Below are 27,486 nucleotides of genomic sequence, written 5' to 3' on the forward strand. Positions count from 1 at the left end.
CTAATAAAATATATGATAGAAGCAGATTATGCAAGTATACTGCAAATACAAAAAAAGTGGCACAACATACGTACGAAATGATAAAACAATTTGAAAAATTAAATAAATGCTCCCCAGGAACAGCAATTTATATACAAAATGGTAACAGTTGACACATGCAGTGTTAGAGAAATTTAGCTTCATTAAAAATAAAAGAGAAAACAATTTTTTTTCTCAGGTGTTTTTCAGACAAGGAGTGCGGTACCTGTTTCTATTATCAGGTAGGACAACAGATGGGTAATGACCCCTCTGTCTGGTGGCGTGTTGTCCTTGAAGCATACGGTAGAGAGCAGATCAATGAAGAAACTATTGCAACACCGCCTGAATTCTGCATTTTTCTTAGCAGAAGCCCTGGTTCACAAAAAATGAAAACAATATAAAATATAAGAAAAACAAAAGTGATGACACTTTTTTAGCATTAAGGTTTGGGTTGCTAGTTTAAAAGGAAGGCTCTGAAGGAGTAGGAAAATGTACTTTCGACAACTCGATGGGTGAGGAGAAAAGATGTAAGCACAATATACGATCACTGATCTCTGCCTCTCAGCTCAGTGTCTAGGTGACATATTTCTTGTAAGATATTCTCATTCAGAAGAGCTGAAAGCACTGTAATATTCAAAAGACTGTAGTGCGCTTAATAACAACAGCAATTTAGTGAGTATAGGCCAAGAATCGGGGGCATGACTTCAAACAACTGAACAACATAAAGTATATGTCCTTAAACATGAGCAGTAGAATTCTACAAGCTTCACAACGCCATTCTGTTAGCAATCATTAAAAGAGTGAGTTTCACTTTTGGGTTGTCATGGGTGTTAAATCAACTGTGATCTCACCTCAAAGCTTCAGAGACATGGGGCTGAAAGTCACTTGGTAACTGTTTCCTGCAGTTGGGACAAGATTTCTGTCCTGCATCAAGGCTCGCCTTGATGCATGTTGAGCAGTAAATGTGATGACATGGCAACTCCACAGGATCTTGAGGCTCTTTCACGCACACTGCACACTCAAATCTAAACCTACATGAAAATGTGACCAACATCAATCAAATTATCTTAAGTGCAGCTGAAAAACATTTTTCACTATTTCATGTAAACAATTTGTAAAGTCTAATAAAAACCAAACACAACATTACCTGCAAATTTGAGCAGTTGCACCCTGCTTACAGGACTTCAGTACTTGAATTACCGCTTGAAAAGCCCTGGTAGATTTTACGTCTGAGTTTCCTTCAAGAACCTTAGTAATAGGTCAAAATCAGATATATAACATAAATGGCCATCATGGTGATTCTTCCATTTCTCACGGTTATCTACACTCTACATAATATCGAACACAGTATTATGGACAAATGTTCCAATTGACCATTGAATCAAGATATGACATCTTGCCATATTTTGGAATGATAAAATAATAATAAAAAAAAGGTAGATAGATTAGAAGAAAAAGAAGAGCCTCCATCACTTTGGATGAAGGCTGTACAACTTATGTCTGTTTTTTTGTAGAATATATTGATTAAAATCTACTTACCTTGCTTAAGGTTTTAATATGATTCAACACCAGTGTCCTCAATTGATTGTCTTCATTTCGGAAACCCAACAACATGTGTTCCACAAACAATGAGATGGTGTAGATGCGCTTCCAGCCATTACTTTAAAATATTACAAACCAGAATAACAGTTAATATGTTGGAGGAATATTTGCAGATATATGTACGGGATTTCCCTGAAGACATTGGTTAGCAGAGATGGTAAGCAACTACCTCACTCATTAAATATGAGGCCTTTGCAATGTGAAATGACACCACTGCTAATTTTACACGAAGCTTAATGAGACCAATATTGTGTTTCATAAGAATTATTTTTTTTTAGGCATTAAAAGAATAAAAGAGGAGAAAAAAGTAATGGATTATTTTTTGTTGTGAGAAAATATTTGTATTTTATTCTAGTAAACATGCAGAGCTCATGTCCATCAAAAGTTTAACACATTGGGAAAAAAATAAACTCTCTGCTACCCCAGACAACACAAAGATCCAAACCTGTTTGCATTGGATGATATTTAATTAATTTTCCCTTTGGAATAATTTACTGATTTTAGAAGAGCATTTTAGTTTTATCTTAAGTCTTCTGAAAATATATCTTACCTGACATCTCGGAGATATTCCTTGCATCGCTCTCCATATTGTTTGATATTATTTTGGGAGCAAATCAACTCCAAAGAGACTTGCAGCCACTTCACCTGCCTTAGCCACCGTTGGCAAAGGGTATCTGTGTCTAAATCAGTAGATTCCAGGCGTTCAACACATGCCTTGGCTGCATGGACATCCATAACCTACAGTACGGAAAAATTTGCAAGGGATTAAGCATTTTGAATTATCTAAAACAGTACACGACACCACACCATTTACTGAAGTTTGAATCCAGTCCGGGATTTTTTTAATTAATGAAGTTCTGCGGCTTTGCTTTACTCATGAGCGCAGGGAAAAATTGTTTTTAATTAATTTTGTTTAGCTATATGGTCAGTTGCAATATAATATATGAATATGCCATTAAATTACATAATGACAAATTAAAGCGACTCTTTAGTTTGTTGGAATGGGTGAGGTTTTCTCAGGAAATGTTTTGGAAAATTAGAAATGCTTATACCATTTCAGGACAATGTGATGTAATGTGATGGTTTCTTCTCAAATCAGAAACAACTTCAGGGTGAAGAGAAATCATCCGTGACAGGTTCTGAAGACGGCTTTGGTAGAAATGGTAAGCAATGTGGATGTGGGGAAGAGAAGGCTCATCTTCATCTCTTTTTTGTCTCTGTACTTCATCAACACAGCTGGCAAGAGCCTGACACAAGAGCTGTAGAGTAGAAAAAACAAGTAGATTAATGATACAGTATTTGTTTTCAACCACAGCAACATCTGTAAGTCGCCATGTTAAAGAAATAGTTTTAAGAAAGCATTTAAAAATATTTTCAGTAAAGTTTTGAGAGTTCATTTCAATTATCTGCCATTGCTAACCAAGTGTAGCACCAAACCACAATTGTATTGGCACTCAGAGAGCACAAACCTCTGCCGAGCGAATCTGCAACTGTATACATTTGGATATATTTGCAAAACTGAGAATGATGTCAAAATATGGTCTTTTTTTGCAAACAATTTACATTTTAATGTGAGTAAAAGTATAGTTAGTTGCATGACAGGAGTGTATTTACGTTTCCATACCCACACCCAATGTGGGAAAAAAGTGTTGTTTATTATTATCATCATTTATTGTAACAGTTGTGGAAATGCCACAAAAAGTCCAGTTCTCCCCTATAAAACTACTGTCCCGTACAGCTCCATAACAAATTCTTACTGTATTAAGTTTGAGCAAGGTCATGTGATTCCCAGAGGACTGCTGCTACTGATGTGGATTGTGATACGGAGTCATTGTATTTCTCGAATTGCCTAAGCTTTATCACAGTAAAACTTTACTACCATCTACTGGCTTTTAACTTTTTTATGTATGGCATTCAGGCCAAATGCCATAAGCCAATGTTTGGGTCCGCTCCAAAATGTAATGAGTTCTTCCTTGGCTCATGCGACAGCCCTCCACCAAATTTAAGTGGGGATGGTAGTTATTCTGTAATCCTTCTGACAGATAAACCATAAAAAACATTTTTTAAAAATGTGCCGCACACATAAACATCATGGTGGAGGTAGTACTAATTCTTTAATATGTTGAGAACTGAATTGATAGTGTTCCAGTTCATTCCCTCTTGAACATTTTTGGGATTATTTGGTCACATTGGTCACTAAGTACATTTTTGAGTTTGTATTTACTGTACAGACTAGCAAAACCTCATCTTTGTGGAGTTTACTGCGTTAGATTAGATTATAACACCATCAAAACCAAATCAAGGAAAAATAAAATGGAATTTGTAGCAGATAAAAATCCGCATTGATAACAAATTATATTAACACAAGTTTCCAAGCAAAGATGTTTTGAGGAAATGAGAGTAGTTTTATTGAAGCAATGGACACACTCATTCTGCATTGTATTTATCCTCACCTGTAACTCCTCATTTGATGTCACTTTTATGGTCATGGAAACAAAATCCTGGAGGTATTTTTGGAAAAATTCTTTCTTCATGTTTTCTTTCACATTTGTTACAATGTAACTGCCAAGTGGAGTGTTCAAGAACAACCCCTGAAAATCACGAAACGAAAGATCTGCAAAGAAAAGTTGAGAATAAATGCCACTAATGTGTTAGGAGTGCCTCTAAAAAAGCAGGTTCTCATCACAATTCTTGGACAGAGGACATTTAAATGTTTTTTTATACTGTGTATTTACTTTTATGTCTGGATGTTTGCATCATGAGCCCATCCAGGAAGTCTTTGATCCACCAGCTGAAGGGCATGAGGCAGCGCATGGTATTGCCTCCTGTGATATGGCTTTGTATCATTAATACTCTGCAGATGTTGGAGAGTAGGAATACAAAATATCATTAATGTTTTTTTGTTGTTCAAACAGCTTTCAATTGGTGCCGTCATTTATTTTAGTTTACATGGATTTTTCACAAGTCAGAGAACAAATGCTTCAGATGCAAAAGCTCGTAATTTTAACCCTTTCATGTATAGAGGTCACTGCAGGGGACAGCTATTCAAATGTTGTTTTCTTGTATATGCATGGGTTTTGATGGCATAGTTGCACATCAGCCACTACAGTGAACGCTATTGCATCATCCCATATGAGGCTGATGTGCAACTATGCCACCAAAACCCATGCATATACAAGAAAACAACATTTGAATAGCTGTCCACTGTAGTGACCGCTATACATGAAAGGGTTAAAAACCACAATAAACTACGAAATCAATACTATGTTTTCAAGAATGTCTTGAAGGGTTCAGATTCAAAAAGTAAATTAATCCTTAATGAAATGAGTAGGTACAAACAAGAGATACCCACTTGTTTTCCACCCTCACGAAAGGAACATTGAGCATTTCTTTGCCACCAAATATCTTGAGCCATAGGTTCCTGATGTCATCTGCACCATCCAGAAGAAGGGCCAAATTGCAATCTCGGTCAATTACCGAGACCAAGTTGGCTAGAAGTGGAGTGACTACTGCTTGGATTTTCCTCCATAGCGTGTGTCTGGAAGGAATAATGATATGACTTTCTTAAAATAAACCTGATATTTGCTGACATACACTAAAAATGACATGTACTGTATAATGTCAGTTGAAACCAAATCTGTATTAGTAGTGTTTGATGACCAAACAGCTTGTTCAGCTAAAATTTTTAGTTATGCAATATGTTTAAATAAGTGATGCATAAATTACATTCAAATATAGCAAAGAAAATGCCATGTAGACTATCAAATAAAGGGGAAACTTACAGGAATGTTCCGCCCTCTTGAAGAGCATTGACATTAGATGCCTCACTTACAACCCAGCTTTTTGGATTAGGGATGTTGGCCTCGTAGTCCTCTAACAATGAGTGGAGACGCTTCCTCACAATGTTGACAAAAGCACCTTAAAAACAAAATTCCATTACAATATCTATTTTCAAGGAAGATGTATATTCACTACACACAGAGTAGCTGTTTATAACAATTGCCTGATATCAAAAGATCAAACTCATTGACTGATTTTCCAACCTTGTGTCTGACTTTCATCCAGAAGCGTAAGCAGATTCTGAACTCTCTCAGTGCTGAGTTCTCCACTGTCTGCAGCATCTCTGAGCATGCTTACTGCACTCTGCACACAGCTCCTCACTAGAGCTGTAGTATCAAAGGCATCTACCAAATCCTGAAAAAAATAATATAACTAAATGATGATATAAAATAAAGTAAAATAACAATAATAGTTCAGCATGTGACTAGGAAAAGATGTCAGACAATCAAAAGATGTGAAACATATTAGTCAATGAATTTAATGTTGACTTAAAAATTACCAACAATTGCCAATGTGATTTAAAGGTCTTGGAATAGGAGCTAAGTCAAAATAAAAATTTGATGTCAAACTTCTTTTTTTTTTTTTTCCTTTTTTTTTTTTTTTGCAAAAAAGGACAAATAGTGAAAACCATAGTGGAGCCTTTGTGTTTGATTTAGACATTGCTCTGTTAAAAGTGTCACCTTGTTATGCTACATATGCCTGCCATCCCTGCTTTAAATATTATCCAAGTGCACAATAAAATCAAAAGAAAAATGTGTGGCAGTAAATTTTCACATTACTAATTAGATTAATACATTGTAATTTGATAATGTGGCATGGCCGGTATAAGGATCCTCTTATTCTCCCGGGTTTATGCAAATGCATCATAATTAACACTTACAGTTGAATCATCATTTTGTGGCACACCGCTGTAATCTTCTGTCTCCATGGCTTAAAAAAAATAAAAATAAATTACAGTTTAATTTATTTACTTAAAATATATGACATTCTGCAGAAAAAAAGATAATAGATTACCTTTTGGTGGATCTTGAAAAAGATCACTTATGCGTAGATTTTTAAAGGAATGAACATCTGAAACAAACTCTTTTGATCTTCTGAGATCATCAATGTGAACGGACCTCCAAGGACCTGAAAAAAGTCAGATTAACAAAGACACCAAGTTTTAACTGTTAATTGCTATTTTGTAGCACTAGGTGCTACACATCCTGTTTTAAAGAGCTATAAAAGTTGTACTATTATTACTGTTGTGGTCATGTTTGTGCAATTAAAGCATGTTGTCACAAAATTGCTGACATTAAATAGAGCTTGGTTTTATATGTAACAGCAGGACTCACCGCCTTGAAACCCAGCATAGGAGGTCCCACCCTCCACTCGAGGAAGTTTGGTAACAAAGTACACAAATGTCTTTGTGTCATCAGTAGTGTCACACTTGTTTATTTCGTTGATGCATGAATACCTGTGAAATCCAAACATTAAGTGTAAGTAAAACAAATAGTAAATGTGGAATAATGAGATTTGAAATATTACATAAAAGCAAGTAATTATGTTGTGATCTTCAGACTCACTTGGCTGAGGAAAGAATATTTATTCTGCGGAAGTCTTCATCATACTCTGCTTGGATAATGAGCATTTTGTCCGTGTGTGTTGAGCCAAGAAATTCCCTAAAGCCAAGACATAATCATGTGTTTAAATATATATAGTCATGAAACCATTTGAATACAACCCCATTTCCCAAAAAGTTGGGACACTGTAAAATATAAATAGAATGCAAAAATAATTTGCAAAAAAGATTTGCAAATCATGTAAACCCATATTTAAAAGCAAATACACCAAAGACAATATATATAAAGTTGAAAGGGAGGAATTGTATAGTTTTATGAAAAATATATGCTTGTTTTGAATTTAATGCCAGCACTATGTCTGAAAAAGTTGGGACAGGGGCATGTTTACCACTGTTTTGCATCATCTTCTTTTTGCAACATTTTGTAAACATATGGGAACTGAGGAGAACCAGTGAGTCATGTTTATAAAGTGAAATGTCCCATTCATGCCTGATATAGGTTTTCAGCTTCTCTATAGTTCAGGGTCTCCTTTGTTGTATTTTTATTTCAGGATGCGCAAATTTTTTTAAATGGGTCTGGACTGCAGGCAAGCCAGTTTATCACCCGGACTCTTCTACTAGAGAGCCATGCTTTTGTAATATGTGTAGAATGCAGTTTGGCATTGTTTTGCTGGAATAAGCAAGGGGCGTTGTTTGGATGGCAGCATATGTTGCTCCAAAACCTATATATATTGTTCAGCATTAACGGTTCCTTACCAGATGTGCAAGCTATCCATGACATGTGCACTAATGCATCCCTGTACCATCACGGATGCTGCCTTCTCAACTGTGCACTGAAAACAAGCTGGATCGTCCCTCTCCTCTTTAGCCTGGAGGATGCAGCATCCATGATTTCCAAAAAGAATCTAAAATTTGAGTTGTCAGACCACAGGACAGTTTTCCACTTCGCCTCAGTCCATCTTAAATGAGCTCCGGCGCAGAGAAAGCGGATCTCTGGATCGTGTTTATATATGTTTTTTTTCTTTACATGGTAGAGTTTTTACCAGCGTCTGTTGATGCCGCGATTAACTGTGTTAACAGACGATGGTTATCAGAAGTGTTTCTGAGCTATGATTTCCATTACAGATTTGTGTCTGTTTTTAATGGGGTGCTGCCTGAAAGCCCAAAGATCACGATGATCTAAAAATGGTTTTCGTCCATTTTCTGAATCTTTTAATGATATTATGAACCGTAGATGATGAAATCCCCCAATTTGTTATAGCAATTTTACATTTAGGAACATTATTTTTTAAATTGTTGCACTATTTTCCCACACAGTCTTTCACAGAGTGGTGAACCTCTCACCATCGTCACTGCTGAGAGACTCTGCCTCTCTTGGATGCTCTTTATATACCCAATAACTTTATTGATCTGTTCACAATTAACCTAATTAGTTGTGAGATTTTCGACCAAGTGTTTTTTTTTAGCATCATACAACTTTTCCTGTCTTTTGTTGACCCTGTCCCAACTTTTTTAAGACTTGTTGCTGGCATCACATAAAAAAAAAAAAAAGCATATATTTTTCATAAAATAGTAAAATTCCATTCCAACAGTTGATATGTTGTCTTTGGTCTATTTTCAATTAAATATGGGTTTATGTGATTTACAAAGCATTGCATTTAGTTTTTATTTACCAGCATGTAAATCTTTCGGAAACACGGTTGTGACCAGGATGGTAACTTCACATTATGCAGGGCCATATTCACTCAGTATAAATGACAATATCATAATTTTTGTAATTGTCCTAAAAAGAAATCCAATAAATCATAGCACAACGGTGATGAAAGAGGCCATTGTTCAGTTATAATGAATTGAGCACCTCAACAGATTTGTCATACTCTTCATACTCTTACAAACCTGATTTTCTTGAGGAAAGAGTACTCTGTGTCAAACTGTTGCAGTGATAGCAGCTTGATAGCATCACACTTTATCACACTCTGCAGCTGTTGAGTGTCTGCTGCAGTCAACAGCCTGGAAAATGTTGTAACCTTCAAAAAAGAAAAAAAAACAGGATTAGAAAATATTATGCCATTAATTTCACATTTGTCAACAGAAAAGTTAAAACTGTTATATTGTTATGTGTCACTGTGTAAAACCTAAAATACTGCTACTTCTACTTAAAACAAGGATATTTGTTTATATCTAAAAAATATATATAAAAAAATAGACAATCTAAAGAGAATTTAACAAAAGTCTAAGTGTGGGTAGAGATGACGATCAGTGCAAACTATTGAGAATTTAGACAGAAAACCTCACGTATGCCAGTAATAACAGTTAACATTTTTCCTGTTAACCTGATAATTAAAATAATGTAGATGGGCCCTGAAATGCTGGTCATATTTCTAATACATGTTTTTAACAGTACTACAATGTTTGTGGGTGGTTTTTTTCTGTAATATTTGATAATATAGTCAAAGAAGTTACCTCAGTGAAAAAGAAGTGTGACGGCCCAGAGTTCTGTGTGTGATAGACAATGTAGTCTCCCAGTGAGCTGTGCAACTCCTCTTTGACATATTCCTTCATTAAATTGTCTCTTTCCTCGTCAGGCAATCTGGATTTGTCCAAACGAACAACTGAGTCAGGAGTGGCACAGTTGAGTAGAATGTGCTTGGCTTTGTTCAGAGTGACCTGAGCATCTGTTTTAACACTTTCATTCTCTGTTACTTGCAAGACCACAGAGGAGCAGGTGTCTGAGTGGTAGCCGATGAAGACATCACTTGGATCGTACTGTTTTTTTGCAAATTGTTGACCACTTAAACAGACAAAATCCTGAACCCATTCCTGGAGTTGACTGGCAATGTCCTTCTGTTCATTTGTAAGGACAGTGTTGATGTCAAGGTAGTGTTTCTCCAACCTGTTAATGAGTGGGATTGGAAACTGCTCGTAGACCACCTCTTTCTCTTCAATGACGATTAGCCTGAAGTTTTGGTGAACTCTGCATTTCACACGATGTGTTCCTAATCCAAGATCAACATACTTTTGACCGCCGAGTGTCACATAGTATTGGTTGAGAGCATCATACAGACTTTCATACAGATTCTGAAGGTTTAGAAGCACAACTGTCTGTCCTGTCTCCATGCAAACCTTGATACGATTGATGTTCCTACAAATTTGTGTGTACTCCTGATCCTTTGGGAAACTAGATCCAAAGATGACCTCTGGATGGATTTGATGAGACAATATCTGCTGCAGAATTTGAAGAGCCGCATAGTTTTTTGTGAGGATTAAAAGGTAACGACTTTCCTCCATTTGGGAAGCTGGGGAGATGCTTTGCTTGACCATGTTGGTGGTGGTGATGCTAGCATTAGCAAAGTCTTCTCTGAGCTCTTTGCTGAATATATCAATCACATCCACATCATCTTTTCCACTGAAGTTTCTCAGAACTGCTCCAGTGATTTGATCTGCGGTCGGACGCTCATTGGATTGTTTGGTAATTGAAAATACCATTTTTATCAGACTGTAAAAATCCCGCAAGCCAAAAAACCCTCTGGCTTCTACGCATACTGTCATATATGCTCTTGCAAAGGGCTTAAAAAGGTGTTCGATCTTTTCAAGAATGTTTTCCTCAGAGGAGCAGATTCCTTTAGCACTTTTGATGAGTTCTTGCTCATTTAGATCTCCGCGAAATACTAAAATTCCACGATTCATCTTGGCAGGGTCCAGTGCCCAGTTGGAAATTCCAATGAATCCAACCCTTTTATGAGATTGTGGGTCATCATCAACACAGCCATCTTCCAGTAATGGGTGCAGTGCTTTCAGTGGCATTTTTGGGGAATCCTCTGCCAATCCAATCTCATCAAGAACAACTACCGAAATGTATTCTTTCAAATTTTTGTTTTCTTGAAAGCGGGCACATTGCTTGAATGTATTGATGATCCCTTCAGGAGTTGAATGAGGGCTGCACTGGAATGACACCAAATGTATCTGCTTCAGGTTCTTGTAGAGTTCAGAATGTGATGTAGGCCCCTGCATTGCATCTGCAACTAGGGTTTTGGACAGTGATTTGGAGCTTCCTGGTTTCCCAACAATAAACAAGGGAATTCTTAGCTCAATGCAGACCACCATCATGAAAAAGTTTTCTTTCAAAGCCTCATTTCTGGCTATTGTCTTTCCCATTGGTACACCGTTGAGTAGGAGGTCCTGCATGAGTTGGATTTCGAACAGTATTCTTCCTGGTTTGTACTCATGAGGAAGAATTTGGCTGATAGTTTTCTGATATTGCCCTTTGCTCTCCAAACAGGACTGATAGCACACTCCAGTTGCCATCAAGAGTGACCAGATGACTCTGTCACTTGCAGGTGAAAACTTTGGCTTGTTTACTCCTTTCTGCTGAAGGAAGGCTTTGAGGTCATCTGCAAACATTGGATGATTTTTGTGGAACCACAAAAACACTTGCATGCAACGTTCAACATCCCTCAAACTGACAAAGCTGCATTCATCTTGCCTCTCCCTCATAAACTTTTGTGATGACAATAACACTTGAGTTATTCTAGGAATGTAGTACTCCTCAATTGAGTTGGCCTTTGCTTGTCTTTGCACGATTTGTTTGATGTACATTTGCTCAGTTGAATCACTAAGTTGCCCAAAATCCCAGACAAGAGGTATCATGCTGGGTGGTAACACATGAACACGATACACAAGCTGGCGGAGAGGGATGGAGCCAAGTCTGTCTTCAGTCTCCTGAGCTCGGACCCTGTAGCCCAATCCTGATGCCTCAAGCCTCTCAATCATCTCGTCTGTGTGCTTCCTGTAGGGGTTGCATGCAGCAATAATCTGTAGTCCTGTTTGAGAACCAAGCTGCTGTCCTTCCACTGAATTATCACAAATTATCTCCTTGATACTGCTGATGGCTTCTGTGGTGTTTGCTTCATCAAAGAAAAGAACAGAGTCAAATTGGTGATTCTCTGTATTGGTCCTAGCAAGAGTTTCTGCTTCCTTCACTTTTTCATATATCATTTCTGAGGTAGTTCCTCCATGGACCTTGACCAGTTTCATGTTTTCTGCCGGTGCTCCACACCTTCTCAACTCGCACATAAACTTTATGAGCCTCGTCTTTCCACATCCTGTCTCACCCATTATGATGACCGGGATGCCACACCTGAATCTCATATGAATTGCCATCATTTTGAGGATATTGTCTGTGGTCAGTTCATATGTTTCATCGGGATCTGTTGGCCACTTGATGCCAAGCACACTGCACAGATGCTCAATCTTGTCAGCTCGAGAAAGCGTATCAAAGTCTGTATTAAAAGGGACTCTCTGAAGTTTTAAGCCAATGTACAGTTCCTGACTCATGATGTTTTTCTCTATCACTTCTTCTGTCAAGGGATTTATAGCATCAACACCTTTCTGGTTGTTGGGCTTCAGGTGAAATCCAATGAATGTCATGGATGTATGGTCATCATTGAAAAAGATGTAAGGATGTGGCTCAGATTCCCATCTTTTTCTAATCAGGAATGGAGCTAAGTCGTTTTCATTAAGCCCACCGATGTCAATTTGTTGCCTCCCTAGGCTCTGATCGGTCAGGCATAGCGAAGGGGTTGCAAAGTCTTTGGACATCAAGATCATGAACTTAACCACAAAGTTTTTGAATCCATGAAGAGTGTCTCCAACTAACCTAAAGTTGCAAAAGACTGAATTCTCACAGTCCTCCAACTGAAGATTAAGGAACCAGACAAAGTTACGTAACTCTGCCCATGATGGATCTAATATGCCACAGTAGATTAGGAGTATCTGAAGACACATTGCATGGGTCCCTTCAACGTCCCTGTAAGTGAAGTTGTCAAGATTGTCTTTCTTGTGAAAACGTGTGAGGTACTGGTATGGTCTTTGAAAAGCTTCACTCTTGAAACATTCATCATCCATGAGGGGGTCATCACTCTCCATTTTAGAATTTTTCTCTCTCTGTATCTCCAAAGCCATAACATCCTTTGGTGAATGACAAAACACTTTTGGGAAAACCTCAGAGAAAGCAAACTTTTCCTTTCGTCCCTAAAAAACAAAACAAATATATGCAGCATATATTCAAGTTTAAAATCAATCAATCAAGCCTATCCTCTCATTCAATCTAATGCTTTAAAAATGTATAACTTCCTTTTTCAACAGGTACAAATTGCAACTACTGCAATTACCTGAATATCATATTTAGCATTTGATCCTAGTCTTGTCTGCAGTTGAAACAAACTACCGTATTTTTCGGACTATGAGGCACACCGGATTATAAGGCGCACTGTGAATTAACGTGTCTATGTTCACACATAAACCGCACCGGATTATAAGGCGCATTAAGCAAAACAACACAGTCCGGTAAATCAAACTCCGGGCGCGGGCTGTCTTACATGAATGCACTTTTAGTTTAGACATTACATTCCTGTTACGGGGCCGATCAGGTAGTGACACAGCGTACCGTAATGCTCCGAATATCCATTGAGCGGAGCGGCTTCGTTGCTTACCAAAGTCATACTTACACATTTCGACAGATTTTTGAGCGCATTGTACCACATAAAATCGATCAATAAGCACAACAAGTAACCATACATAAGGCGCGCTGGATTATAAGGCGCACTGTCAATTTTTGAGAAAATTTGAGAATTTTAAGTGCGCCTTATAGTCCGAAAAATACAGTACTGGGATTCTGACAGAATGTGGTTGCATGTTGTAGTACCTACTTTTTGAGGATTTATCAAAACATTTTACTGGACAAGAACACAACAATAATATCAGTAATAAAAGGTAACATATAGACTTATGTATTATTATTTAATAGTATTATTTCATAAGATGAACAGTGTACAAACAACAAATTTCCACTTACCAATCTCGTGGCATATCTAGCCTGATCATTTGTGGGTTCCAGTAACTCAATGATATACAAGTGTTTCTGGCTGCAGTGCCACATTTGTCCGTCTGAATCCATCAGGTACCGCAAAAAGAATAACTTGAATAGGAATTCATTCAGGCCTTTCTGCACCTGGGAATCATAATTTGTATTATCATAAAAAAAAAATACATATTGTAAGTGAACAAAGGAAATTTTAAGGTTATATAAATATTACTTACCGAGGATGTGACATTGAAGTGAAACACCTTGTGATCTCTTTGTTTTGGTGTGTCATACAGTGCCTGGAGAACCTTGTGGTCATTAACCTCATGGTCAGTTAGTTGGATGCACTTCTTAAATGCAGTTCCTTGTTCAACACTTCCCTCCAGCTTTTCATACAATCTTTGGACATACAATGACTTGCCTAAAATGGTGGAATAACGATGCATTAATTAATTGATGGGAATCATGGCATCAATAATAATTGATTGGAATATACTGCAGATGTATATCACATCACACAAAACAAAATCAGATTTTGCACCCCTGTTTCCTACATAGATATTTTAAAACATACTTCATTCAAAGGATTCTAACATTAAAGGTTTTTTTTCTGACTTATGCATAAATAAATGTATTAAAAGTTGACACAGGTTAAAAAAGTATGCTGCAGGTCTTGATGACATTGTAGACAACTGTATGATCCAAAACTGGGAGTGCACACATCAGTTTCTTTTTTAAGAAAAGGGTCTCTCCAATGCGTGTTAACCCAATACATGACAAATGAACTGGAAATTATCATTATATGCAGCATATGATTCTGCCAAATGCAAGACTAAAAATAATTTAGTTTCTCTCGGTGTTGTTGATGATTTATCTGCACAATTCCCATACGTAAAACTTGCACAGAGAGTAACTTTGTCAAGAAAAGCTACTGTACATGTAGGACTCACCTACTCCCGCACGCTGGGAAGCAACAATGCCGACAGAATGGGCACCTTTGAACACTGCATTCTTGTGATCGGAGGAGACAATGTAATGCCTGGACAAGTACTTCTGAATCCTTTCCAATGACTCTTGTGGCACAAAGTCTCTTTTGAACTGACTGAATGCAGTAGGAATGTAAGTGTGCTCCTTGTCAGAGCTGCAAAAGATCACTAGCCTGTAATCATTATTGAAAAGTGAGTGCAGTTTCTGAAAACACGTCTCCATTGCACAGCTAACATCATAGGTAAGTTGGTCTGCCCAAAGCATTGTGTAAATCTTCTGGCCAACGTCACCTGGTGTGAGACATCTCCTCAGGAAAAGCTCTACTTGCTCATAAGATGTTGAAGGGTTACACAAGAGAACCTCATCAAAACTCGGTAGCGGCTCATAGTCACTGGTCATGTACAAGCAGATACTTGAAGTCAGGACCTCATTGTGTGGGCAGATGATGAGATTAGGTTGTTTTGAGTAAAGACCTTTTGGGAGACTTCTTCTGAGTGTTTTGTCTTTTGTCTCTGAGAGAACTGGTTCATCACATCCATTTAGATTTTGGTTATCTGTGAGAGTCATACGCTGTAACAGACCTCCCAAACTACTTATGTCCAAAAGGTCATGGAAACATATTCCCTCATTCTTCATGTAGCCATTCCACAACTCTTCCAGTTCTTTAAAACCAATAGTTTGGTTTGCCTCGTCTGTTGGGTCATCAGGTATGAAATGGCTAACACTGGCTGAAGACATATCACTATCTTCATTATCCCTTTTGATAGGCTCATATTGGTTGTGAAACATTTTCAATGCACTCCAGACATCTGACGTTGTGCAGTTTGGTTTGATGAAAGAGAGCATTATCAATGCTTTGTCCTCTATTTCAAAATGTATATTTGTTGGAGTCACAATACTGCAAAGGTAGAATATTTGTTCTGCTGTGAAGTAGTTTAAATAGTAATGATCAGATCTCTGTTTGTCCATGAATTTTCGCCAGTGATCAAGAAAGAACTCCATCTTCTTCGACAGTGATGTAAGTTGTTCAACTAGACTTCCACATACTTGGATGCAATGCAGGGTATTGCAGAAGTTGATTTCCATAATGATGCATGGGTCACTCTCAGCTTTGCAATAAATTTTTGCTTCCCAACACTTGAAGAGTGGGTTCCCTGCAGCATGAAGGTCTACGAATGCTGTAGCAAGTCTTCTGACGCAATCAAACACCTGAATATGAAGAAGGTGAGATTACAGACAATGTAAAAAAAACAACAACATATTAATTCTTCTAAACATTACATTAATTTACAGGAAAGCAGACTTAGGGCCCTTTTCTCGTTCCCGGCACAGCACCGACAGAGTGCAGGTCTAGGCACAGTGGTATTTTGAGGCGCTTTTTTCCACATTGACGCTAATTTGTAATTTTTGCAGACCAAGGCGAACCTGACTACGCAGGAATGGGTGGAAATCATGCAGCAGGGGGTTTATCATTGGTGATGTGTTGATGCAGTGCAAATTTTGGTCTCAATGTTGAGGTGAACTTGTGCCTGCACCCTCCACCAGCTCAGACCAGGTCTAAGTCTGTGGCACAACTGATGGAGGGCTATTTTCCTAGCTTCAGTGGGCAGAGTGCTTATGAACAACCTATCCAAAATCCAAAAGACAGGTTTGGTGACAATTCTACATATTAAATTAACTTATATAAATAATGAAAACATTTTTTTCAATGCAACATTCTGATTTAGTTAATCGTATGAAAAAAAACTTGTCTATTGAATTGGATGTGAATCAGGCAGTTGGCGCACGTCATGACGCAGCAGCTGTCATGACGTGCCATAAACTCAGCCATAAAATATAGAAGGCACTCGGGCTAACTACAAATGAATTGCAATTAAATTACACATAAAGAAATGACAATTCAAAAGCCTTTTCATCTACTGATCTGGTTTAGCACTGCAGAGAATACTGTGATTCAGCAATAAGTGTGTATTTAAAGAAACTGTTCTTTAGGTTACATAACACCAAATATGAAGATTTTTAACTTCAATCCCACTTAAAGAAACACGTACCATCCACAACACTTTGACTTACAGTTGAAATAATATTTACATTACATTTTAAAAGTAATTTTTTATCACCTCAAAATAAACTTTTGTTCCATGATAAACAAAATTCATATTTTAGATCACCTTTAATCATCCTAAATAGTCTTTTGCATTCTTTAAAGCTAAGGCAAACAGTTCAGGCCATTTGCACTGAATGTAATGCACAGTATAACTTTGACATTTGACAGTCTGACCTGTCTGGGGGAAGACTTGCTTTATTGCTTCAGGCTTCCTGAAGCATTTTAAGGATCTCCGTTTGACACAAAATTTGATGTGCACCCTTGGCTCATGTCATTGGAGAAATTGCTGTACTAGTGCTCACAAAAACGTGTGTAACTACAGGAACTGATGATTATTTGCAATTTATTCATCAGGATTATACCCTCTTCCTGCTCCGTGCATGTCACAATACTTCCCATGTCACCTCTTCCCAAAACCATGATCAGCCCATGGAGGCTGACTCAGTACCATAAATTTGCTGATTACAGCCTGTACCTTCAGACAAGTATTTCAGTTTCCTCCAGCGTAAACTTTGGATGGCGTTGCCAGTGTGCTCCTTATTCATTCATAAGAAACTAAAATTCCGCTGCATCCCAGCAGTCTTAAAGGGAATGAGAGGGGCTGATTTGAGTGGCTATGGTTGAAGTCAGCTGTGACACACCTTTTAATGATCTATTCCTCCTACATCACCATTGTGCTGCGGTGCGCCAGAGCTGCATCCTGCACCTGTATTCACCAAATACCAATACGAAAAACGTTTTCCATGCCAACTTGTGCTGTTGTCGCAGGTTCACCAGTAGCGCCTGGGTGCTCTGCACTGAGGCGGACGAAAATAGGGCCCTTAAACTATAATTATCTTATTATCAATATACAATACCTCTGTGAAGTGTTCCACTTCACTTGTATTTTGTTGTCCTCTTCCAGACATGAGCATAAGCTTATTTTGTAACTCTGTCAGCTCCTCATAGGTACATGTCATGTTTTTGTCATGGCCGTCCTGAATTTGCAGCATCAGGGAAGTCTCTAAAGTGAGCTATAAAGGGAAACAATAAAATTATATTTACATTCGTGTTTAAGTCCTTAGACACAAAAACTAATAGCACATGCATAACACAAGTAAAATTAATTTAAACAAGTTAACTTACTGTATATAAATTTTTTTCGCAGTATTCTTTCAAATTTAAACATTATTTTCTTATAATATGTTTAGCATACCCTTTGCTGGTTTTGGGCTTTGATGATATACATCCCTCTATCATTGATAGATGTAGCCAGGGACAGAGAGGAAAATTCAACAGATCCATGGCTTTCCCTCACGGTCTTTAACCATTCCAGATGACGTGCCATATCCCGCTAAAATGAGACATCAAAACAAAAAAATAACTGGATTTTGCTATTTTCACAAATGGATGGAAAATAAATGTACAATCAAGTGCCGAGAAATATTCTGAGGTACAGACTGCTGTGATATTTCACCTCATCACTGTCAAAACATCTCATACTGGGGACACATTCCACTGACCAGTACTTTCAATATCACCACTACTCCCTGTTTTAACCTTGATCTACCAAACTTTCCATAGTTGTGCATGAAGCAATGCTAGTTATTGGATGGTATGAGAGGTGGAATCTCACCAGATTCTTTGGTATATTTCTGTCGTTTTCAAGTGCCCTCCACAATTTTGACAATGAATCTTTGAACTCCTTAAAATCAGAGTCCTGCTTCAGCCCATACAGCATTGACGAGTAACCAAGGACAGCATCATGAAAGCAGGCCACTCGATCCACATCCAGGTCATTTTCCCCAGCACAGATGAATGCGAGGTCAACAAAAACTTTCAGCTCATTGATATCTGCAATTACAAGTTTCTTTTAGCTATTACAAAATGTTGTGTTTAAGTTGTGGTAACAAATGATGGCATCTACTGTACCTTCAAGTTCTTTTTTAACCCACTGGACAAACTCTTTACTCTGGCTGAGTACCTGAAGACATTCCATGCGATCATCCGTAATGTCATCCAAAACATGTTTGGCATGTATTAAGGTGTCATCTATGCATTTCAGGCTGTTTGTCTTGAAGCTGGCTTCATTCTGAAAAATATACATTTACATTATGAATGTTCTGACTCGAGACTGATTAAAAGAGCATCTAGGCCGGTGGATGATTGTTGGTTAATCATTTCAAATTTATTTCACATTTTAGTCTATTTTTCAGATTATTGCAGTGTATCACCAGAGTATAAGACCAAACTATACTCAACGACAAATGTGTATAGTGAAAACTAATTACTCATTGACACCAAAGCATATCATGTCCATCTTGAATACACATGTATTTTCCAGAGCTGAACACAGCTACATATTGTTTTATATCTATGAAAAGATGCAAAAGTATGTCTGCAGATGATGTCTTACAGGTAAACCGGTGTTTTTTTGAAAAATATCTCCAATATTCCTAGATAGCATTAAATAGTTGGGAAACGTACCATTTGCAGCAATTTCTCCAGTGCTACAAAGTTTCCTCCTGGACAGATTGTGTTCCTGATATCCATGATGATTTTGGAAGATTCCATTGCTTGATTAAGATCCTGAAACTGTTGAATCTGGTAAATCCTTCCTTTGATCCATTTTCTGTTATCAGATGGGTTTATTCTGCACATGATGTTTAAATCTTTCTGCAAGTCTTCGTACCTTCCTTTATAGATCTCAAAGATGCTGTTTATTTCCTCCAGTAACATTTCCCCAGTCTTTAGACTTTCATAAACCACTTTGTACTTGTTGTGGCAGCTCTGAAAAATTTTGCTGTAGATCAAGTCAAGAGTGTAGATTTCTTCATTACCAGCAATGCGTTCAGTGTCATCTTTTTCAAGTGGGTCTCTTGACAGTTCTTTTACTTGGCTCTTCCAGCACATTTTGAAGATATAGCTGTCTTTAATGGCATGCAGCTCTGTAGCCATTTGACGAGTTACATCACAAAGGTTGAAATAAGTGACCTTCCCAGTTGAAAGAGAGGTCTCTCCATCAAGTTTGTGAACTGTCAGAAACTCATTCAAATTCATTACCTCAAAGTTCTGATTAACTTTTTTGTCCAACCCCTCGAAGTCAACTGTGGAGTAAAAAGATGTTACAATAAAAATGTGGATATATAGTTTAGGCATCTTTGCAGTCCTAATTCAAAAATATTGGGATTTAAATCTCCCATTTCAAAGGTGCCTTTTAATGTTAAAGAGTAGCAACTTGTTATTAAAACCTTGTACGACAGCTGAACTTCTATTGAACTCAGCCCTTAAAGAGGAACCAAAGACTTGAAACTGGGAACCTGCAGGATTCCATTTTAGAGTTTAAAAACTTAAAGAAATCACCAATTGTTATGTGCTGTCAGCTATTGATGTCAGCCCCACCAAAAACGACTAGTGGGGGGCACACCAGCACCTGAATCAGCTCAATAGGACTTGTCTCGTTCGTCTTCTTTCTCTTCCAAATGAGAATTACAGAAGATGCTACTCAGGTCAAGACCTTGCAATGAACATTCTAGCTTTACTGGTTAAGCTATTGGTATTCTTTGGTCCATGCATCATTAGTGTATTTCACTTCATCAGCGAAATACGCCTAAAAAAATATCAAAGAAATAAAATTCTAAATAAAAAATACAAACACCTCCCAACAGTCAGTAGAACAGGATGTTAATTTATATACAAGTGGCCTAAGTCTTAACGAGCAAATTCAATAAATACAGTGATTGCCTCAATATTTTTTCCCTCCGAAAAATAGGTTTAGAAAAAAACATTGAACCATAAACATACATTTTCCTCAGTGTGCCAGCACTCCTTACCTTTGACATGTTCTGGAAGATCCTGGCAGATTTGTAGAAGATTCCTGACAAGCTCTTTCTCAGTGTGGACAGCTTCTGCTTCTGCTTTTCTTTGTCCCAGTAATGTTGTCATGTTTCTGTCATCTTTACAACGACCATCATCACAAATACCATCTAAAGAAACATAAACACTTCGATGAATACAAATGTAGAATCAGAAATACAGTGAACCTCAAGGAATAGCATCCATTACAATTGTAAAGCATTATCTTTTATATTTTTGAGTCCTCCTACACAAATTTGAATTAATTGTAAATACTTTTCTTGAATCTTTTTTTTTTTCATTTAAAAAAATATTGACATATTGTTCATTTGTTTGTGATGATAAAAGCAAAGGACCTTCATTACACTACATTACATTTTGTTGCAGAAGTTTTTTTTTTTGTTCTTGTTATATTTGTCAGAACACAAGTAGTCTCTACTGAAAACTGGCTGAGGAAAGAGAGATTTGTGCAATATTCAGAGTGACTGTTTTCTGGACTTTACAGTTTTTACATTTAAGATTTTTTGACACTTTAAAAATGACAAATTCAATTACAGCAATGATCTTAAAATTGAAGGTCTCAAAAGCTTACTGAGTACAATAAAAACTACAAGTAACTATATTACTAAATACAACTCAATAAAAATATGCTTATTGTAATTTGGGTTAACCACACTTGAACCCCTTTTTTACTGCCATTGCCAACTCGGCTTGACTCCACTCGCTTGTTTTGGTTTTCAATTGGGCAAACGTTGTGGATATTATCTGGTACCTGGTACTATATTTGGTATCACCTCCATCGAGGTTGCAAGCGAACTGAGCGAACACTAAAAGGTGACGTGAAAACACTGTAGATCACTGACAGGTCAGAGATTGTCATAATCACTGCATGCATGACACTAGATAACTGGCAAAACCCTCTATGATTAATTAGCCAAGCTACTATAGTGACCGCAATTTCTTTTTAAATCACTGCACTACTCATTTACTGGAAAACAGCGCCGTGGTCAATTTAGGAGTTGCAGACATTTTCTATTTTGCAGAGTGTCTCACGCTGAACATGTCACAGTAGTTTCACGCACTGTCGCCAAAAAAACACATTCCTTGGAGCGGGTACTCTTTGCAGTGGAAAACGAAATCCAGAAAACTGACTGGTACCAAAGCAAGTAGAGCTGAGTAGAGCCAGTACAGGCAGTGGAAAAGTAAACATATACAATCTGCAATAATAAGAAATAAAAAAAAGGGAAAAAAGACAAAAGGAAGCTGAAAAGGAAACTTAGGTAAAACAGAATAAGCAATAGATATTCACCTATCTTCAGCAAATCAACAAATTCACGATCTCTCTGTAGAATCTGGTTTAAAGTTTTAATTTGGATTTCTCCACTGAGGAACTTCTTTGACACAGATTTGAAGGCTGACTTTGCCAATGTCATCCTGAGTTGTGCTTCATCTGACAATTGGCCAATCAGTCTTCCTCTTGCACCTGGTAAACAAGAGTAAAAACACATAAAACAAAAAATGTTGCGATTAGTTTTAGAGATAAAAATGAATAAAAAAAGTTAATTGCAAAAAATTAATTTAATATGTGAAAATAGTTATATATATCAACTTCAGGTGAGCCCAAAATATCCCATCCCTACACTTTCTTTGTTATTGTTATTTTATTGCTCTCTCTGTCTCATACACAGTCGGGTTTCCATTACTTCAGATGACATTACATTGATCTATATTCATTTCCAGGGGAGACTAACCCTAACCACAATTACTACTCGTCTAAACCTACCCTTTACCCAAACCTTCAACAAAGTCTTCATCCTAAAATTGTGTCATTTATGTTATGGGGACTTCCTTTTTGTTCATTAGGTTCCCACAATGTGACTATCTAAACAGATTTTTGTTCCTACAACATGAGTATGACAGATTTATTAAGTACATACACACACTTTATGTTAGAGAGTGATCTCACTCTCAACATTAATAAAGAGTAGGTTCACTGTTTTTCTTGTAATAACAAACAGTATGTTAATTTACCTGTTATTTGGAAGAGAGTTTTGGCCATGGGCCAGTTCACAAGGTGTTGAAATGTCAAGGCTTCACTTTCAACGTAATCTCCATTAGCATCTGTGGGCCACGACTTCAGCATAACGACAGATATCAGCTTTCCAAACCTTGTGATATCATGTCTGCGCATTAAATCCATAACAGCTGTGCCAGATTCATCCTAAACACAAAAAAACAGAAAAAATAATGTAAAACATTTATGTAATCCATGCAGCACTACCACCAGGAAAGAAATAGAACTAGTACTAGAATCAAATTGCTTACTGAATTGAGTTTTCTGCCCCCCATGAAATTAAGGTAAGCCAAAATGTATATATATATTTATATATGTATGTATACAACCCTGTTTCTGCAAAAGTTGGGACACTGTGTAAAATGTAAATAACAACTAAATGCAATAATGTGCAACTCTGAACTTTTTTGAGACGTGTTGTTGCCATCAAATTCAAAGAGCATGTATTTGACATAAAACCATAACATTTCTCCATTTCAACATTTGATATGTTGTCTTTGGTCTATTTGCAATTAAATATGGGTTTATGTGATTTGCAAATCATTGCATTCTGTTTTTATTTACATTTTACACAGCATCCCAGGTTTTTCAGAAACGGGGTTATATATTATGTATAATATGTATTATAATTTGTTACAGAATGATAAAACTTTCAATGGTTTTGCACAATGTTTCACTGCTTTACAGGGGAAGTAACAATTGCTTATGAGTAAAACAAAAGCATCTTTGGGCACTTACGATAACATCATTACAAAGCATTTGGAAAATGCTCATCATTTCTTCAATTCATACCTGGCAAATATCTGCAACTGCCTCCAATGCACATTTCTCCATTGCGCTGTGTAACATTGGACTTGTGTTGCTCAGCTCTTCACTCATTTTAATGTATAGTCCAATTTGATCCATTGGGCGTTCCTAGCACAAAAGCACAAGTCCTCAGTTCTGTTTCTTAAGTGCACATGTAAAACATAAAAACACAAACATAAATCAAGTCTCACCTGTTTCAGTTTTCCTTCAAAATCCTTCATAAATGTGTCTCTCCAGTATGAAGTGTGTTCGTCATGACTGAAGGATACTGACAGTAACTTACTCCATACCTACAGGAGAGGCATTTCATTTAATAGATTAGCTGCATCACAGATTAAAAGGGGCAATATCTAAGGTAATTAGTTTAAAATATTAAAACATTTACTAAAATCATTTACTAAATGTGAAGAAATAGCAGTGTTGACACCATGTCGAAATGTATTGTGTTACAGAGACATCCACTGATGTTAGCATGCTAATCAACAAGCCTCAGCCCAGCCTGTCTTGTAATACCAATTTGTACCACAAGATAGTCTAGCATCCAGTCTGCAATCAGTCTAACATGACAAGAGGAGGACGTGAAGTATTCTAACCAAACAGGAACCTCTGAGGCTGAAGAATGAGCCACCCGGAACTGAGCTTTAAAACTCCTCTGAGGTAGCTTTCTGAATATGCCACACTTTTTCAGAGTGGTGAACCTCTCCCCACCTTCACTGTTGAGAGACTATGCCTCTCTGGGATGCTCTTCTTATACCCGGTCACGTTGCCATCTGTTACAAGTTAACCTAATTGTGAGATGTTGCATCAGGTGTTTTTTTTTTTTAGGATTATACAACTTTTCCAGTCTTTTTTTTTTACCTCGTCACAAATATTTTTAAACATGTGGCTGGCATTCATTTTTACAAATTGTAATTGAAGTTCTGCATTCAATATCAAATGGTTTCTGCATTTGCGAAAAACAAAATTTTTAATTTCAAACCACAACAGAGAAAATATTTCACTTTAGCCTACCTTCATTTCATCGGGTACACAAAACTGCGTGTGACTCCATTCATTGAGCAGTTTGCTTCCGAAAGTATTTCTCCGCCATTCCCTTGTTGTTTCTAATATCTCACCGATTGACTCTTCATGAATTCTCTCTCTTTCCTGTAATAACAGTTGTACAGTAGAATGGACATCTTTATTAAAAGAAATGACCTAACATAGCCAATTTGTTTAAAGTAAAATTGCCCTTCTTGCATTTAAGCATTAAAATGTAGCTATAGTCTGAATGTTCAGCTTTTCTCTTCACCAACCCTAAGAGAATGATCAAAAATAAGACTTTTTACACAAATGGAACACTAGTATAGATTTAAAGTATATTCCAAAATCAGTCACATTTTTAGAAGAGGAAAAACAAGAAACTCACACAATATTTAATGATCCAGCTGAGCTGAATTATTTATACAAGGCCAAATAAAACAACACAGCTGTTGCTGTAAATTAATCTGTGCATTTCAAGACTTGTCTATAGCTTGTAAGAGAGGTATAAGTGTAACTTCTTGCATAGACTGACAGGCAAGTCTCACCTGGGAATCATTATGACCATATGCCTTTGCAATCAGACAGACCAGATCAAGGAGGTGAAGAGGAACAGTATAGCAGCCTGGATTTTTTATGCGACGGCACACAGAACCATGAAGCATTACTGCAGTCTTCAGACAACACTCTCCATATTTGTCATCAAAACTGAGGAGATAATAATTGGATTATTTCTGTGTATGCATAAAGTTTGCTGTAAAAGCAATGACACTGAAATTCATGGACAGAGATACCGTATTACAACGGCAGGTAGAGGTTCTTTTTATTTAAAAAAAAAATATTTTTACCTTTTACTGCGATGGCTTTCCTTTTTGATGAGATCAGTTGCCAGCTCTTCTAAATCCTGTTATCAAAGTAACAGTGGACATTTCATTTTCAAAAACAGAATAGGTAAACAGTGATTGTGCAATTTAGGATGGTAGTAGGTTGGTTTTTTTGGGCCATTTTTTTTTCACCTGTTTGGCATTTTTTAACAGAGTCTCTGGCCACCTGACAAATGTGAGTCCATCATTTTACTTGATTTCTGAAGGATACATACCCTGTAGATGGACTGAGTTATTTCAGATTTGATGATGAATTGCAAATAATGAAGAATGTCTAGGAGTTCCACTTGTACACTGGATATGAAGCTCTTTAGATTGTCCACATGAAAGAGCGACATCCAAGAGTGCACAACAAGACGATCAATGTCCACCAGGTATTCATGTTCTTTCATGGTCCCGATCAGATTCCTAATTTAAAATCAGAGCTTATTATGTGACCAGGCACACTTAACAAAATTTCCAACATGTTGTTTACAGGAGAAAAACCTTTAAATACCAGTACCTTGCGAAATATTTTCCTCCGCTTTCTGTCAAACCTGTCCAGGACTCAAACTGTGGATTCAAGACAGGTGGAACTGGCTCAAATGGCTTGCTTTCTTCTCTCAGCAGGTGAATCAGAGGAATGACCAATACCCACTTCTCAATCTGGTGTTGTCTGGCTTTGTGGCATAGCATCTCAACAGACTCTGCAATACTATGCCAATAGATAAATCAGTGGTTAGATAAGGCAGGTCAATGTGTCGATGGGAAAATCACATACAGGTTGAGGGAAATTCACAGGTCACAACATCACAACACAATCAAGAGGTAATAATTTAAAATAAGTTACATTGGATTTCTTTAAATGGTATTTACAGTGGAAATGCTCTTTCCTGAAAAAATAACTATTCAATATTTAAAGAATTTGTTTAGTTGTTTTTTAAGAATTATATAATATAATGCATAGATAGTGCAGGTTTTGTTTCTAGCCAGTACTATGTTGTTGAGAGATATCATATGGTCAACTGTATTAAGATTTAGGTTTTTAGAGTCTAACTGAAAGCAAACTTAAGCAAAAATACTTTTTGGCATTTTTTTAGGGTCAACGCTATCACAGTATTGTCCGCTATGGTTTTGAACTTTTTTCTTTTTTTTTAAGTTCTACCTCTACACAGAAGTGCTAAAACAACAGACAAGAAAATATCTCCTCTTCTTCCTACACTTTTTAAAGATGCTGTTTTGGGTAAGCCCTGAAATGGCACATTGCTGCCATCACTTGCAGTGTTTTGCAGGATATACATCATTTTGATAAACATGGCCAGTACCATATTTTACATGGTTTTCGGGGCAAAGCTCAGTTTTGTTGCCTTCAAAGATACTGACATTGCAAAATAATAAATCACTGCGAATGAGAAAATATTTATTTCAATGACCTAATGTCTTTTAATGGTCAACACATAGCTGACTTTCAAAGCTCGCAAGATGTCTTTAGCTGTTTTTAAGTCAGTACTGTAAAAAGATAGATTTTCTCAGTTCATATTAAAATGTAAGATCTAAAACATAACAACTACTATCACAAAACAAAATTAAGTTATTAAGAAATAAGGACAAAAAAAAAAGACCTTTTAATTGAAATACATCAGTGCCAATATGGCTGATGACATTATGGGTCTGTCAAATACTTTTATTATTATTATCATTATCATAATGATGGTTTTTGCTTGAACTTAAACCACTAATCATTTACCTGTTTTTATCAGCCAAGGGGTTTGCAAAGTCTTCCCAGAAGCGGAGGAAATGCTGATGTGGCTTTTTAGGCAGGCAAAGAAGATCACACAGAGTAGACAGTTGGTCTGTCATACTGTCTTTAAGATACTTGTTGTAGATGAGCAAACTGACAAGTCCTGCATG

The 27,486-nt window shown here is 37.0% G+C and overlaps 1 protein-coding gene across 1 annotated transcript in view; it reads right to left on the reverse strand.

Moving 5' to 3' along the window:
- Window positions 1-27,486, reverse strand: part of LOC138200316 (E3 ubiquitin-protein ligase rnf213-alpha-like) — a gene marked incomplete at its 5' end in the record, with an annotated part of 40,797 nt that extends 13,311 nt beyond the window's left edge. The window contains 36 exons of the mRNA XM_069152884.1: window positions 245-390; window positions 870-1,049; window positions 1,166-1,266; window positions 1,558-1,678; window positions 2,171-2,358; window positions 2,673-2,879; window positions 4,074-4,211; window positions 4,345-4,474; window positions 4,973-5,158; window positions 5,403-5,538; window positions 5,676-5,814; window positions 6,341-6,390; window positions 6,475-6,588; window positions 6,795-6,916; window positions 7,026-7,121; window positions 8,918-9,048; window positions 9,485-13,051; window positions 13,875-14,030; window positions 14,120-14,304; window positions 14,834-16,079; window positions 17,835-17,990; window positions 18,173-18,310; window positions 18,593-18,810; window positions 18,889-19,048; window positions 19,444-20,063; window positions 20,790-20,942; window positions 22,121-22,294; window positions 22,843-23,032; window positions 23,678-23,800; window positions 23,884-23,982; window positions 24,704-24,838; window positions 25,261-25,420; window positions 25,561-25,616; window positions 25,812-26,004; window positions 26,093-26,290; window positions 27,323-27,486. Of these exons, the coding sequence (XP_069008985.1) occupies window positions 245-390; window positions 870-1,049; window positions 1,166-1,266; window positions 1,558-1,678; window positions 2,171-2,358; window positions 2,673-2,879; window positions 4,074-4,211; window positions 4,345-4,474; window positions 4,973-5,158; window positions 5,403-5,538; window positions 5,676-5,814; window positions 6,341-6,390; window positions 6,475-6,588; window positions 6,795-6,916; window positions 7,026-7,121; window positions 8,918-9,048; window positions 9,485-13,051; window positions 13,875-14,030; window positions 14,120-14,304; window positions 14,834-16,079; window positions 17,835-17,990; window positions 18,173-18,310; window positions 18,593-18,810; window positions 18,889-19,048; window positions 19,444-20,063; window positions 20,790-20,942; window positions 22,121-22,294; window positions 22,843-23,032; window positions 23,678-23,800; window positions 23,884-23,982; window positions 24,704-24,838; window positions 25,261-25,420; window positions 25,561-25,616; window positions 25,812-26,004; window positions 26,093-26,290; window positions 27,323-27,486 (10,276 nt within the window). The remainder of the gene's footprint in view (window positions 1-244; window positions 391-869; window positions 1,050-1,165; window positions 1,267-1,557; window positions 1,679-2,170; window positions 2,359-2,672; window positions 2,880-4,073; window positions 4,212-4,344; window positions 4,475-4,972; window positions 5,159-5,402; window positions 5,539-5,675; window positions 5,815-6,340; window positions 6,391-6,474; window positions 6,589-6,794; window positions 6,917-7,025; window positions 7,122-8,917; window positions 9,049-9,484; window positions 13,052-13,874; window positions 14,031-14,119; window positions 14,305-14,833; window positions 16,080-17,834; window positions 17,991-18,172; window positions 18,311-18,592; window positions 18,811-18,888; window positions 19,049-19,443; window positions 20,064-20,789; window positions 20,943-22,120; window positions 22,295-22,842; window positions 23,033-23,677; window positions 23,801-23,883; window positions 23,983-24,703; window positions 24,839-25,260; window positions 25,421-25,560; window positions 25,617-25,811; window positions 26,005-26,092; window positions 26,291-27,322) is intronic.

Source organism: Embiotoca jacksoni, unplaced genomic scaffold (assembly GCF_022577435.1).
Source record: "Embiotoca jacksoni isolate LCO1_2020_lvr unplaced genomic scaffold, fEmbJac1.0.p SCAF_19, whole genome shotgun sequence".
In the NCBI taxonomy this organism is placed as follows: Eukaryota; Metazoa; Chordata; class Actinopteri; family Embiotocidae; genus Embiotoca; species Embiotoca jacksoni.